Source organism: Puma concolor, chromosome D3, assembly GCF_028749965.1.
Source record: "Puma concolor isolate L17-30 chromosome D3, mPumCon1.1.hap2, whole genome shotgun sequence".
Taxonomy (NCBI): domain Eukaryota; kingdom Metazoa; phylum Chordata; class Mammalia; order Carnivora; family Felidae; genus Puma; species Puma concolor.
In genome coordinates, this window is record NC_141678.1 from 21,957,364 (window position 1) to 21,973,998 (window position 16,635).

The 16,635-nt window shown below is 43.2% G+C and overlaps 1 protein-coding gene across 2 annotated transcripts in view; it reads right to left on the reverse strand.

Annotated features, from left to right (window-relative positions):
• LIMK2 (LIM domain kinase 2) overlaps nt 1–16,635 on the reverse strand; it is a 59,319-nt gene that overhangs the window by 38,224 nt on the left and 4,460 nt on the right. The window contains exon 2 of one of the 2 annotated variants that reach the window (XM_025933167.2): nt 9,383–9,482. The exons of the other annotated variant lie outside the window; for it this stretch is intronic. Coding sequence (XP_025788952.1) covers nt 9,383–9,482 — 100 coding nt within the window. The remainder of the gene's footprint in view (nt 1–9,382; nt 9,483–16,635) is intronic. 2 annotated transcript variants of the gene reach the window in all.

Here is a 16,635-nt window from a genome sequence, read left to right on the forward strand (position 1 = left end):
AGACAAATCAGCCCTGTCTATAACAAAGAACTCCCTTCTGGTGACCAAATCCAAATTAAATATTTTTATCTGGACATACTACTAATTTTGCCTCACTGATTTTTCACTTTCTGTTTCACTGCTGGCCACTCATTATTCTTCTGGGCTTTAAACTATTTTTTTCAGGGGCGCCTGGGTGGCTCAGTCGGCTGGGCGTCCAACTTCGGCTCAGGTCATGATCTCGCGGTCTGTGAGTTCGAGCCCCGCGTCAGGCTCTGTGCTGACAGCTCAGAGCCTGGAGCCTGTTTCAGATTCTGTGTCTCCCTCTCTCTCTGACCTTCCCCATTCATGCTCTGTCTCTCTCTGTCTCAAAAATGAATAAATGTTAAAAAAAAAATTAAAAAAAACCTTTTTTTCAAGTATTTATTAATGTTTCTTTATTTTTGACAGAGAGAAAGGAAGAGAGAGAGAGAGAACAAGTGAGCGGGGAAGGGGCAGGGAGGGGGGTGGGGGGGACAGAGGATCTGAAGCGGGTTCCACACCGTCAGCACAGAGCCAGATGTGGGGCTCAAACTCATGAACTGCGAGATCATGACTTGAGCCAAAGTTGGATGCTTAACCACCTGAGCCACCCAAGTGCCCCTCAAGTTTTAATTTAAATTCTAGTTAGCACATAGTGTAGTATTTGTTTCAGGAGTAGAATCTAGTGATTCATCACTTACATACAACACCCAGTGCTCACAACAAATGCCTTCCTTTAATGCCCATCACCCATTTAGCCCATCCCCCCACCCACCTCCCCTCCAGCAACCCTCAGTTTGTTCTCTATAGTTAAGAGTCTCATCATTTGCCTTCCTCTCTGTTATTTTCTTGCTTCCCCTATATTCATTTCTTTCTTAAATTTCACGAGTGAAATCATAGTATTTGTTTTTCTCTGACCTACTTATTTCACTTAGCATAATATACTCTAGCTTTATCCACATGGTTGCAAATGGCAAGATTTCATTCTTTTGATAGCCGAGTAACATTCCATTGTGTATATACCACAACTTCTTTATCCATTCATCAGTCGATGACATTTGGGTTCTTTCCATAATTTGGCTACTATTGATACTGCCGCTGTAAACATCAGGGTGCATATGCTCCTCCAAATCAGTACTTTTGTATACTTAGGGTAAATACCTAGTAGTGTAATTGCTGGGTCATAGGGTAGTTCTATTTTTAACTTTTTGAGGAACCTCCATACTGTTTTCCAGAGTGGCTGCCCCAGTTTAGTACAATATATTTTTTTTAAGTATTAATTTATTTTTGAGAGAGAGAGAGAGAGAGAGAGAGAAAGAGAGAGAGACAGACAGAGAGAGACAGAGTGTGAGTTGGGGAGGGGCAGAGAGAGAGGGAGACACAGTCCACTCTAGGCTCTAGGCTCTGTGCTGACAGCTCAGAGCCTGATGCAGGGCTTGAACTCACAAACCATAGGATCATGACCTGAGCTGAAGTTGGGATGCCTAACCAGCTGAGCCACCAAGGCACCCTGAATAAAATAATTTTTAATTGAAAAAAAATTAATTACTTCTTCAGATATATAACAATCACCAATTCACATATTATTCTGCTCTGGGAGACATTTGGCTCCTTAGTAGCTAATAATAAATGGCTAATACTCATGAGTGCTCACTGCACGTGAAGCCCTGTTCTTACCCAATACTACACAGGACTTCATTTATTTACCCCTCATAATAATATTAGGAACCAGACAAAAGGTTAGTATCTTCGTTTTACAGATGAGGAAATGAAACACAAAAAGGGTAAGTAACTTGCCCAATGTACACAAGCAATAAATGACAGAATCAGGATTCGAACCCAAGCAATCTGATTCTTGAGTCTGTGCTCTTAACTACCACATGATACTGTTCCTATTACATATAGATCTGACTAGTTTAACCCCCCAGAGGACAAACTTCATTTCCAACTTCTTGGGGAATCACCAACCTATTCACCCCCTCCCTGCCCCAAATCACCCATAAGTAAAAGATATTATGTAAATATTCAATTTTTTCCACTCTAAACTTAATGTACATCTTAAGCTAATATCATCTTTCAAAGATTTATAAAATTTAAAAAATAAAAAAAACTTACAATTAGAACTGAAACTTGTCAGATTTCAATTCATAATTAGTTTCGTCTAGAGTAGTTGGGCTCTTTCTTCCCTCTACTGCCTTTCTCTTCACAATTTGTTCCTGTCTGGCTGGTACCTACAAAGAAGCACAGCTCAAGACCTGCTGCTGAACAGGATTCCTGGGTCATCATCTCTGGCTCCTTTGGGGGCAGAAGACAAAGCTTTAACTTCTCACTTCAACATCGCAGGCAACTTTCCAAAACAACCCAATGTCTAGAACCAATTCCTCTCTGCCACTTACAGTAACTGCAGACACAGTGGCTGCTAAGGAAAGGATGTGGGGAAGAGGAAGGGCAGGGAAAGGCCTTGCTTACATCATGTCTCTTGGCCACCCTGGCAACTCATTCAACAAATATCCCTCACATGCCAATGATGTGCTCAGTGGTGACACAATGAAGGGCAAAATGTCCCATGGTCCGTGATCAGGTTATACTTACAGAATATTAGAGGTCTCAGGATGTTATTAAGGAGATGATCAAATGAATAAACGTAAAATTAAAACCACAAAAAAAAGCATCAAAGGGAAGGCCTATGAAAGCATAAAACAGGGGGTCATGACCTATTCTATAACTATTTCTTTGAGACATTCAGGTAAAGATCTGAAGGATGAGCAAGAGTTAATTAGGCCAAAAGAGAGTGAGGGGGCATTCCAGGCAGAGAGAACAGTGGGAACAGGAGGCTGTCAGAAGGAAGCGGGGTGTGTTTTGGACCCTGTGAGGAGGAGCAGTGAGACTGAAGTAGAGTGAGCAGGAGGCTATGGGGAGAGGCCAGGCCACGAGGGGCTCTGTAGGCCACATTAGGGACTGATTTTTATCCAAGAGCACTGCAAAATCATGGATGCATATAAGGATGGAGAGATGACAGTGTGACGTGCTCAGATTTTTTTTTAAGGTCACTCATTCTGGCCGCTCTGTAGAGAATGGATTGGGTGGTGCAAGTGACTATGCAGTTAGAAGGCTACTTTAGTCACCCAGGTGAGAGACAATAATAGCCTGGAATAGGGTGGTAGTAGGAGAAATGGAAAGAAATGGACACATTCAAAATATAACCTGGAGATAAAACTGACAGGTGTAGATATTGGGGATGAGAGAGAAGAGGTATCAAGAAGCACTTCCAGGTTCTGGCTTAGGCAGTGGGGTGGATGGTCATGCCATTCAATGAGACAGGTTATACTGAAGAGAAGCTAATTTGGGGAGGAAGAATGAAAGTCCAGCTGGATCTGGGATGCCTGGAAGACATTCAAATGGGCAGGAGAGGTTCATAGTAGGAAAGACAGGACAAGAGCCCAGTGGAAAGGTTTGGATTGTAGATACAAACTTTGCAGTCATCAGTGTGTGGAGGAAGCCATGGGTGTGGGTGAGATTGCCTAGGGAGAAACAGAGAGTGTGCCTGGAGGAACAGCAACATTTCAGAGTTAGATAGAGGATAAGTAAACTGGAATGACCAGAAAAGGTGGGGGGGGGGGGGGGGGAAGCAGGAGAGTATGGAATGTCATGGAAGTCGAGGGAAGAGAATGTTTCAAGAGTGACAAAAATACTGACATAATAATAAATGCTAACATCTATTAAGTCCTAATTATGGCCAGGCACTGTGCTAAGGGCTTTGAATACATGATCAAATTTAATGCTGCACAACAACCTTTTCAGGTGGGAAGCATTTTACTTCCCCTTTTATAGATGAGGAAACTGTGGAAAGAAACTCAAGGTCAGCTGACTCAAGAGAAACTGGGATGGAAACTCAAACAGGTTGACTCCAAAATCTTGTTCACTTTTCTCTACTAACCTCTAGTGTAACTTGGAAGGTCATACAAGATGAAGACTGAAGAGCAGCCAGTGGATGGACTGATGTGGCTGTCCCCTGGAAAGTTACTAAGGGAACACTGTTTCAGGGGAATGAGAGTAGAAGTCACACTAGAGCCCACTATTAGGACTGCTCCACATTATTACCGTTTTTCAGCTGTCTGAGGGAGCCAGTTAGGAGACCAGGCCAGTATGTTAAATCTGTATCCCCAACAGCATCTAATTTGGTGCCTGTGATATAGCAAATGATGCTCAAAATTATACGTGAACTGGTAACGTAAGCAGCACAAAATTCCCATGTGCTGCTCACTGCTAACCCTTCACATTACACCATCCTCATGTTTTCAGAGTGCTTTCTTTTGTGAGATCCTGACCTGAGCTGAAATCAAGAGTCAGATGCTTAACCAACTGAGCCACTCAGGTGCCCCTCAGAGTGCCTTCTTATCCATTACCTCCTTGATCCTCACAACAAGTTCATGAGGTGGATTACTTTTACTTTGAAGTTCACAGTGGCAAAGGAACTTGCCCACAGTTACAGCCGGCCTGGCTCAGCTAAGACCCAAATTCAGCTCTTCTGACTCTAAGTCTACTATTCTTTCTGGGGAGTCCTAGTGGAGAGAAGACCCTCTTCAGAGTCAGGGAGACCTGAGTTCAAATGTTAGCTCTGGGTGACCCTGAGCAAGTTCCTCTACCTTTCTGGACCTTCCTGTTTTTGTGTAAAATGCAGTTGTAGAGTTATTATGAGGGTTGAATCAGATAATCTAAGTGAAATTCTCAATACAATGCTTAATAAATATCTGTCTTCCATTACTGGCTCCACCCTACCCCTCTTCATCTCTGCCCCAGACAGCAGCTGTGGGGCTTCTCTGGGATCTTAGTTCTCTCTTCCCAAAGAACAGAGCAGTATTAAGGCATGCTGAAGGTAACATACTGCTGCTATATACTAGAAGTCCCACTCCGTGTTCACGCTGGAGTTGTTTGTGGGGGCAGAGGAAGGCCCAGCTGTTTGTCCTCTGTCAGGCAAGCCCTAGTCCGTTTAACTGCCAGCCTTAATGAGTTGCTGGCTGGCTCTTTCCTTAGAGATAAAGTAGACAAATAAGCCAACTAGAATCAAAGGCTTGGGTCAGTAAATGCGGCAGCAACATCAACATTACAACAGCAGATGGCAGGGTTGCTCCACGGACTCCCCCAGCAGGAGCCAGAGACCCAGGAGAAATGTATCGGCACTTTTGTTGACATTTGAGAGTTCATAAAGCTTTTGAATCAATACCCTTCAGTGTTAACTGACACCACCTGTGTGTGGCAAGCAGGGTGAGTGTTTTTACTCTGAAGCTACAGAAGAGGAAACTGAGCCTCAGGGAGGTTAAACAACCTGACCATATTCAGGAATGTAAAGAGATTCATTCTTGTAAGCAAGGAGTCAGAACACCTGGGTTCAAATCTCAGCTATGCTACTTACTAGCTCTATGACTGTCAGCAAGTAACTTTCATTTCCCTATCTGTAAAATATGTATGACCAGTACTACAGTTATTAGGTTGTTATAAGAATTAAGTTAGATGATACAAATGTGAAATGCTTAGGACAGTGTCTGGTACATAGTAAACACTCAAAAAATGGTAGTTCTTACTATAATTATGATGCACCATGCTTGTTTAGATGGGGGTGTAGGTAAGAAAATGAGCATGGCTTGCAGCATCACAGAAGATACCCTGTCGTCACCCAGCCCATTACACCACAGTCTCTGGTGGCTACGTGTAAATTTCTTCACCGGCCTTTCCTGGAATGACAAATTTAGCGGAAATGGTCTGTTGCCTGATGAAGTGACAACAGCTTTCTATCTGTATTATTCCTTTTCCAGAACATAGGCATTAGAAATCACTTCTCAAGGGGAGCCTGGGTGGTTCAGTTGGTTGAGCGACTGACTTCAGCTCAGGTCATGATCTCGTAGTTTGTGAGTTCGAGCTCCGCGTCGGGTTCTGTGCTGATAGCTCAGAGCCTGTAGCCTACTTCAGATTCTGTGTCTCCCCCTCTCTCTACCCCTCCCCTGCTCACGCTCTGTGTCTCTCTGTGTCTCAACAATAAATAAATGTTAAAAATAAAATAAAATAAAATAAAAAAAGAAATCCCTTCTCAAAAGAGAAAGCTCAGAGTCTGTTCATGATCCCAAGAAAGGAGGCCTTGAAGAGTTCCCAGGAGCCTTCAGGATGGTGGGTTTTTCCTTCTGACAATGCTATTAGGAACCAGGTCAAGTCAGAGAGTCCCAAGTAAGGACAACAAAGACTAATTAATAGAGGCAGTTTTTCCTCTTCCCACAACCCCTCCTCCTTGGCTAAACACTTCTGATGAGGGTGAAAGGACAATCATCAGAAAGCTTGTCAAGGTTCTTAGGTTTGCCAACATGCCAAGTCATTATACAACATGCCAGCTCCATACTTGACCTCAGCTACAAACAACATGTAGTCTGGCTGTTTTCCTGGCCTCCCCCATGGAGAGGGGAGCCAGTTTCAGAGAGCTTCAGAGAGAATGGCCCCAACTCTAGAACCAATGGCATTGCCAGGGGTACACAGAGTCCAAATAGGCCTGTTGGGAAGGTTGAGGAGAGGAAGCAGGAGGGCTGGTCAGCCAAGTATCCAGGGATCAGAAGGATCCTGGCCAGGCACCCAACTGTACCAGCACAGTTACAGACTAGGCTACTTCCAGGAGGTTTGTCAGCTGGCCTCTGCTGTACAGTCCCAGGTTCCAGCCTTCAGTGGCTTCCTATTGTCCGGGGCACCTGAGAATCTGGCGGAAGGCTATCAGAGATAGGATTACGGATGTGGCTGCAGATGCGGGGGATGGGGTAATGTAAGGAGAAGGAGAAGGGAGGAGAGTTTGGGCCACACCCCAGTAATTTCTTCATTGAATATCCAGCCCCACCCTGTGACTAGGAAAACAAAGGTGTGGGGGAAAGGGAAAAGAAAAGTCATTTCCTTTATTGTAACTAACTCAACTGGGTAAGAACAAGCCTGGAAGGGAATCACGAAAAATGAATTTCTTTGGATAGCATGGAGGGAGGGTCCTATTTTCAGCAGACCTGTGCCCAGACACTCTGAATTCATCAGAGAATCACAGATGAGCTAGGATGAAAGAAAATTTCAAAGACCATTCAGGCTGATGCCTCATGGTCCTTACAACCAGGTTACTTCTGGGGTCAAACAAATACAGTCCTTCTCAGCCCTGAAGATCTTCCTCCAAACTGGACAAAAGTCAGTTGGCTCCAAAGAAGCCAGTCTCTCCAGGGCAAATTACCAGGCTCCATCCAAGGACTTCATGTCATCCAGTTTTCGTGAGAAAGCTCAGGAATCAGGAAATGTGCTCCTTAAATAAAGCTGGATTAGAGAGATTATGTCCTTGAGACAAAACTATAAATAGGTCTCCTATTCCAGATGTTCTACTTCCCCCACAGGCATGATCTTTGGTGTAACTGTGCCAAGGTAGTTCAAAGTTAACTTTAATCCCTGAGGCTCTACATTAGAAGACCAAGAGGTGTGTAACAAGAGAAATAAATCCATGCACATAGGTGTATATAGACACACACTCACAATATAATATAAAGTGACAGCTACGGATTATTATGGGTATTCTATGTGTCAGGTGTTATGCTGAACAGTTTATCTAGGTTATTACATTTAATTGTGATAGCCTGTGGGATGAGTACTTAGCCCCATTTTATAGATGAGATGCCTAAAGCTCAAGGCAGTCAACCCAAGGACAGTTAATAAATTGCAAAGCCAGGATTTGAAACCAGACAGCCTCCTTCTAGAGCCTGCACTCATCCACCATGTTAACGTGCCTTACTTCTTTCTCTCTACACATATATTTCTCTCTACCCCCCACTCTGACACACACACAACATGCACACAAATATGTTCCCTAAGAAGCTAGCATCTGACCAGACCCACACGTGATGCAAGAATTCAGTACTAAGGTCAGCTCTGACCATCCATGACCTGTCTCTGTACCTCTTTTTGTCTTTTTGGTTTCAGGCCTCTCAACTGTGATATGAAGGGGTTATGTCACACAATAGGTGTGTGGTTCCCTTCTGGTTCTGAAGTTCTCTAGTGTTAAGAGAATCCAGAAATTCAAAAAATTAGCTTCTTCTACCCTGTCCTGCTTATTTTGGATGGAAAATATTAACACAAATAGGAAAACAGCAGGGATAAATATGACCCTATGGGTTGGTTAGGTGCCAAGGTGAGCCTCAGCCTGGGAATTCATCAGGATTAGCTTCAGCTCTAAATGAAAGTGGTAGCCAAAGGTTTTATCTGTAGGGTCCCCTTATAGCTCCGATATTCTGCTCTAATCCTTACTAAATAAAGGTAGTAAGTAAAGGTAGAATCAACTTCCTTGAGGGTAAAAGGAAGAACCAAGGCAATTAGATCCACAGAGAAGACTGGAGAGCTCTCTGAATTAGAGCTGAAAGGGCAGAAAAAATGCTAGTTCCTCTCCAACTCTTCCAGAGGCCAGAGCTCTCCAGGCCAACCCCCCACATAGTTCCCGGGTGGAGGCAAGTGCTTAAAGGTCAATTAAATTACTTGATATCAGCACGGGGGATGCTTTGCAACAAGAGCTGTGTGTGGGAGTTGGAATCTATAGCACATGGTGCTGTCTACAGTCTGTCTCATTCTCAGGATGTGAGCAACAGCCCCACCACTTCAGACCATGAGGGCACACATGCCCACCCAGCCTCCGATGTGGAATGACTGTAGGCCAGGCACTGTTTTATGTTCTGGAGAATGCAGACAAGCTCCCACTCTTGAAGATTCCAATCTCACAGGGGAAAGAAATAACCATTCAGTGGGTGCCTACCATGTGCTAGGCCCTTGGCATATATGATTTCATTCTATCTTAACAAATCTATGAGATAAATTTTTAACATCCGTGTTTTCCCGATGAGGAAACTGAGCCTCAGACAACAGGAACAAATCTGACTTTAAAGTCTCTGTTATTTTCAAGAAACTGGGCTGCCTTCAAACAACAATCTCAGAGCTACAATAAAATTAAATAACAAAAAGCAGGAAACTAGGGAGGCATCCTGTGGTGAAGAGCTGGCTCTGCCAACTGCACTCAAGAACAACCCTTGAGGCACCTGCGTCATCAGTAGTGTAGCTGTGGGAAAGTCATTCTTTCTGGGCCTCAGTTTCCTCATCTGTAAAGTGAAGGTGCTGGGATACCCTGGAAAAGGCTGCTCCAATCCCCCTACCCCATTTCTAGCTGTACCTTGCCCACATGTGGCTCTTCCATTTGTTCATGTGCTCTTCCTTGGCACATTCTTCCCTGTCCTCTCAACCCATACCAAAATGGAAACTCTCAAGTCAGAAGCTTGTTTTTGTATTTTCCAGAACACGCAGTAGTGGCTGGCAAAGACAGGAGGACAGACCCACTTACCGGAAACAAGAGCTGTGCCAGGCTTCGTTGACAGTCCTGTACCACCTCTGGCTTGGAGCAACGTGGTCCCCACAGCCCCGACACCTCCAGGCATCTTCACCTACACACAAAACCAGGAGGTTCAGAGGCCCAAAGTAGCAGGAGGCACAGGGACGGGATTCCTACCATCCAGAATAAGACCGAGTCAACAGACTTATATTGAAAGGGTGGTCCAGTGCTCTGCTAAATACACAATTCCTGCCTCCACAAGATCTTTGGTAAGCACTTATCCAGCTTGCTCATCTCCCCAGGGACAGGGAATTCATGACCTCAAAAGTAAGTCTCATTCCATTTTTTAGAAATGGTTCCGATTATTCCTTTTTCCACAAAACCTGCCTTTTCCTAGAACTTTCAGCCCTTGCTTATTATAGCTCTGAGTAGATTAAATGAACAAGGTCTCTTTCTTTTGACTTCCTATGACTGTTCTCAACCAGCACCCACAAAAACTTCTCTGGGTTAAACATGTTATTCCCTTTTCCGATTCCATCACTGAGTCCAGGAGCTCATTCATTCAACCAACATCATAGGTCCTCTTGTCAGACCTGTGGGTCCTCTCCAAGCTCTATGATGGAGACTGCTGGATAACATCATCTCTGTTCTTCAAGGAACAAATCCACTGAAAAAGAACCCTTCTTCCACATTATAATTTTTCCCTTAGTAGAAGCAAAGTGCTATTTTAGTTAGGAGAAATTATGGGTATAGAAGGGAAAGAACATTTAATGAACACCTCCTATATACCAAGCCTTGTACTAGCTGCTTTCACAGACCCAATTGCATTTAATTCTCAAAACAATCCTGTGAAAGAGGTATTAAATTCATTTAATGGGTGGGAGAACTCAAACCTAGGGCTAGAGGGTGACAGGCCACACAACAGATTTAGCATTCCAACTCAGGCCCAACTCATCCTAAAGCCCATGCTCTTTATACTCCACCATGTTAATTTCTGCTCACTCCACTTAGGGGAGTCAGAAAAATCTTTGTAGAGGAAGCTAATACTTGAGCTAAACCTTGAAGGATGGAGTAGATTTGCCAGGGGCTGAGAAAGGATGGAGAAAGGCTGTATAGGCTGAGAGATTAGCATGGGCAATAACACAGAGTAAATCCATGTCCCTCCAAAAGGGACAAAACACAATACTTCTGCTGTGGCTCAGATGCCAACTTCTTGAAATAAAGAAGGCAGCTGAGATCAAGCTATGGTACCTGACTCAGCCCTAGAAAGCAGGACAAGGTTGTTACAAGACTCCCTTGTACACTCCGTGTATGCAGCTTTGTTCTCTCTGGGTAACTCCAGACTGCCACAGGCACGGTGACAGTCACTGAACCCTGTTTCACAGGCACAGGGGTCATGAATAGACAATGCACATCTCCAGACACTTCAAGATTGCTCAGCAGCATTCTGGGGTAGCCAGAACACATAGGCAGCTGTCCTTATACCCCAGAGGAAAGTTAAACAAGCTGGCAGAAGGCTTTAAAACCTCGACCCACCTGCTCCTCTCCCCCAGTTCCATAGTGATAGGACATATATGCCATCATCACCTGAATCTAAAGTTCTCAGACTCTCAGGGCACCTGGGTGGCTCAGTTGGTTAAGTGTCCAACTTCAGCTCAGGTCATGATCTCAAGTTTTGAGTTCAAGCTCCGTGATGGGCTCTGTGCTGACAGCTCAGAGCCTGGAGCCTGCTTCAGAGTCTGTGTCCCTCTCTCAGCCCCTCTTCCACTGGGGCTCTGTCTCTCTAAAATAAATAAAAGGTTTAAAAAAAAATTAAAATTCTCAGACTCTCAAGAGGGGTCTTTTTGGTTTTTTGGATGGTAGTAATCAGAGTGTGCACTATAATCCTCACAAAGTCCAAGGTTCAAAGTCTGAGAGACTTACTCAAATTGGGTTATGGACAGTGGGTGAGACAAAGAATTAGTGCGAAGGTTTTCAATGAAGACAGGCATCCAAATGAATCTTCCAAGTTTGTTGTTGTTGTTTTTTTTAAGTTTATTTATTTCTTTTGAGAGAGAGCAAGCAGGGTAGGGGCAGAGAGAGAGAGAGAGAGGGAAGAGAGAGAATCCCAAGCAGACTCCACACCATCAGTGCAGAGCTTGATGTGGGGCTTGAACTCATGAACCATGAGATCATAACCTGAGCTGAAACCAAGAGTCAGACGCTTCCAACTTCTAGAGGTACAGATTTGAAACATTTTTGGAACTCTTGCATGGAAGGGTTTTTAGAGTCAGTTTGTGAACTGCTGTGTCCTACCCCCAGCAAGTCTCATTATTCTAAGCCATATCTTATTTCTCATTTTTACTTTTTAACTGAAAGGAATGGTTTCTAACTTGACCACCCACTTACTCAACAATTCAGCATTTTGGCCCTGGATGACCTCTGGCTGTTTACAAAATTCAAAAAGGATCAGGACTTTCCACTATGAAGATATCTGAGGTAACTTGTTATTGACACACCCTCCAGAGCATGCCCTTTCCCCAGTCTTGAGAAACTCAAAGCCACTGAATGAACACTTATTTAGAACCTGCTTTGTGCTAGGCTCCAGGAGCACAAAATCAAGACCCCTACTCCCTTCTCTCATACCCACCTGGTTCCACCTTCCAAATGTTTCTCTAATCCTTCCCTGTCCTTCACCACAGCCTGAGTTCAGGTCTTTGGCTTCTTTTCCCTATCTACCACACAGTCTTAGCTGGCTCACTCAGACTCCCCAGTGTCCACAGAAGAAAAGGCTCAATTGTTTAGCATGGCACTCCTGTAATAGATTCCATCTTATCCCACCTCTCAGAAGATGTGCACTTTCCATTATCTCTACCACTACTCCCTTCCCCATTGGCTCCTTCCAAGTATTATTTAAATTAGTTCAAGTCTTTCCCACTAAAAAAAAAAATCTGGATTCCATTTTCTGCTCTAGCTACCACCCTTCTTCCCCTTCACAGCCACACATATTAAAAAGCTGTCTACACATCACTGCTCTCATTTCCTCACTTCCCACCTGTTGCAATCTGACTTCCACCCTCACCATTTCTCTGAAACTGTCTCACCAAGGGCCAAAGTGACTGCTTATTGCTAAATTCAATGGACACGCTTCAGTCATTCTTTCAGCAAATATTTATTCTATGCCAACTATGTATCCAACCCTATACTGGGGAAAGAGCAGCAAATGAGAAAGAGATTCAACATAGATATTAAACAATAATATACTTATTTTAATTATAATTGGGGCAAGTGGTATGAAGGAGAAATCAAGTTCATAACTAGGAAAATGGGGTTGGGATAAAGCAAACAAGCATTCCTTAAGGAAATAATTTTTAAACTGAGCTCTAAAGGATGGATATGAGGGGTGCCTGGGTGGCAGTGTTGGTTAAGCATCCAACTTCAGCTCAGGTCATGATCTCCCAGTTCATGCATTTGAGTCCCACATTGGGCTCTGTGCTGGCAGCCTGGAGCCTGGAGCCTGCTTCGGATTCTCTCTCTCTCTGCCCCTCCCCTGTTCATGCTGTCTCTCTCTCTCTCTCAAAAATAAATAAAACATTAAAAACAAAAGGATGACATAAATTAACAGGCAGAGAGGAGGAGGGAAGGATAACACTGGAGATGGGAGTGGAAAGAAGACATGTGCAAAGGTCCTAAGGTAGGAACACAAAGTCCTCACATATCATTAAAGTTGGCTATTGTCAGCTCCAAAGGATGAGGGGAACCAAGACAGGTCCCTGGCCTACTGTAGTCCTTCAACAAACTTTTACTAAAGGAATGAATGGCCATCTACAAGGTGACCCCAAAGAACCTTTATCTCTCATCAGCAACAAAGGGATGCTCTAAATCACATCTTGATCTATTTTCTGTTTCTGCCATTCACATTTATGTTCTTGCATCCTAGCATTCACATCTTGAGCTATTCTGTGTTTAAGATACTTTACTGCCTTTTCCCTTAATCAAATTTCTATCCTCTTTGATGGTCCCCCAAAGGCAGACACTGTTTGTTCCATTTTGTCTATACCTGCTTTACATCATTTGTTTTGTAATTATAGTTCATTATGTTTCTATTTCCTTCAGTCCCACCCTCTCTGTGTCCCCCATCCCCACTCCCAGCTCTAAAGGACAAAGACTGCATCTTGATTATCTTCAAATCTCCAGGGCCTAGCATAAAACCTGGTACAGAACAGAAACTCTTTGTGTGGCAAATCCAACTGAAATGTTGGATCCAGCTGCCAACTATGAAGGTAATTTCCGAAGATAAGCTCCAACGGTCAGCAGGGATGATTCCACTCAATAAGTATTCAGGTTCTCAGGATGACTACTTATGGGTAAAGCCACATGTGGATGTGCAGGCCTCAGTTTATCTGTTATGCATTCACACTGTTTTTCAGTTAGAGTACCTGAGCAAGAATATTCACCCAGAACCTTCAGCTTCTCAAAACCAAATACTCTTCAAAAGAATACTCTTGGCTTCTTCAGCTCCCTACAGCCCTGAAAGTTGATGATCCTTTTGCATCTTTTTTTTTTTTTTTTAAGTAGGCTCTACACCCAATGTGGAGCCCAGTGTGGGACTCGAACTCACAACCCTGAGATCAAGACCTGAGCCAAGATCAAGAATAGGACACTTAACTGAACCACCCAGGCACCCCCAACTTTTTTTTAAAGTAGGCTCTACACCCATATGGGACTTGAACTCATGACCCCGAGATCAAGAGTTGCATGCTCCACTGACTGAGCCAGCCAGGCATCCCAACTCTCTTACAACCTTTATTCTAAGAAATGAAAGAGAAATATAATAATACAAAGACCTAGCAATTTCTGTGAGGCCAAATGAAAGACCCATCCAGAATCCAGTCTGCCTGGGAAATATTTCCTCTCAGAAAATACCTCATTGTACCAGGACATTTATTCTCTCCCTCCATAGTGTTTATCTCTCATATTTGCAGACTTATCAACAGTGGCTACTGATTGTCAGAGGCCAGAAAGGGAGTTTGATTAAGTATATGTCCCCAGTAGCCTCAAAACAATAAGGGGCCCTTAGTAAGTGTTTAATAATCAGAAAACTGTACCTTCACAGTTACTATTGGAATTTGTTGCTTTTAAGAAGTTGTAAATGTGCCATGCAAAGGGGGTGAGAATTACAACAAATGGTTCATTACAAAGGTTCTCACCTTCAGGATCTTTTGAATCCTGGTACAAAATATATTCAGTTTAAAAATATATATATATAAAATCAATTTACATATGCTTCTCTCCCCCAACTTAATAACTGATGATGTGATTCTCAAATAATCTGTGAATTCACTGGCGCAGGCACTAGGATGACAGGATGGTAAGGCTGGAAGGGCCTTTAAAAATCATCTACTCTAGTCCAATCCTTTCGTTTTTTTGAAAGAAAAATGGGCTTGAAGAAGGAGAGTCAAGTTGCCTAACCATCAGAAAGCTGGTCCGAGAGGGGCTCAAACCCAAGTTCTGAAACTACCAGACCAGTTGCATTTTTATTATTGTATGCAGCCTTAGACAAGTTAGGACTTGCTTAAGACTACACAGTTATTCAGTGGAAGGGCTCAGCCTGGTACTCCAGCCCACAGCCAGTGCATTTCCCACAAGACACTAACATTCCCCTTAATCTTGGTCTAAGAGCTGGGTTTCTGCAAACTAGTCCTTTTCAGACTTCAAAGTGGTGAGAAATTTCCAGGTACTGAAAGCTCATGAGACCATAAAGCCTAACCTGAACCAACATGCACAGATCCTATCCTTTCATTTGAGAAAAATCTTTGATGCTTCTCATGTTCCACTAGACAATGAGAACCAGGAACAAAACCCAGCCAATTCAGTGCAGCACAAAACAACAAGGATGGTAACTGCTGTGCCCCCCTGGGAACTGGCAGGTCAGGTGTATAAATCCCACTTGTTCCAGGATAAAGCATGAAGCAGAGGGGCAGGGCAGCAACCGGTGATGAGCAGCCAAGAGAGAAAAGATCACCCTTTAATGAAGTAAGTACCAACAAGACTAACAGTATGATTAACGTTCCTCTAGATACTCTCCCCTATATCCCAAAGATTTTTCCTCTGCACTAGCTTCCAAATATTACCAAGGGGAGTGTCTATAGAAGAAATATGACATGATTTTTAAAGGACTTTCTGGACTTCTCTGAACCTTAGCTTCTTCTTTCATAAGAAGTGGGATCAAATTATTTCTTCTAGCTCTGAGTTAGTGACACCAAATGAGGGTCTCTCATTTTGCAGGTTAAGGCACATACACAGACATCTCAGAAGGTTGATTTTTGCTGTTGTTTCCATCTGCCCTTTAGTAGTAAGGGTCAACCAGAAGAGCTGGAGTAACCTAGGTGTGAAACCTGGTTCTGTGTCCTTGGGCAAATTATTTAACCTCTCTGAGCTTGTCTCCTTTAATCTTTAAAAAGAGAATAACCATTTATACCTTATAGGATTCCCAAGAGGATTAAGAGAAATAACTAAATATATGTGAAAATACTTCCTGCAGTGCCTGACACTTGGTTGGCAACTGAAAGCTTTTCTTCTTTCTTTCATGTATATCTAGGGGGTTGGCAAGGGAAAAGGTTGAGTTGAATTACACTAACCTCTAAAATCTGAAGGGAACATTTTCAAAACAAATTCAGCAAATTTTTTCTACGTGCCCATGTGCAAGACAAAGACTATGTCATGAACTTCTGGGGCCCTTGGTGAGTACTCAGGCGGGTGACAGAGACAAGGGGATATGTACAGAAATAACACGTCAGAGAGGGACAAACCAGTTGCTGGGAGCAGGGCAAACTTAGTAGGGTAATAGGATACTTGGTAGAGAAACAAGTGAGACAGATGGTTCCTGTGGCTTTCCAGCACTCAGGTTCTCACTTCCAACCATAAGTCTACTTAGCTGTGAATGAATAGGCATTTTCTTATCAGAGAACTGGTTAACCAATTAATACATTCCCAAACAGTAGTTCTCTACTCATTGTCAAAGATAGGGGGAAAAAAATTAACTACTTTGAGTCCTTACAATGTGCCTGGTGGTGTTCTAAGCGCTATGCAAACATGAACTAATCAAATATAAAGATCCTATAAGATGAAGACTAGTAATGAAGGATTATTATTGTTCCCATTTTATGAAGAGAAAATTGAAATGCTCAATTAACAAGTATTAGATCTGGGTTTAGACCACAAGTCTGCTAACTCCAAAGTCTATGTCTTTATATTTAGATTTTCTTCCCTAGAAAAAGGAAATT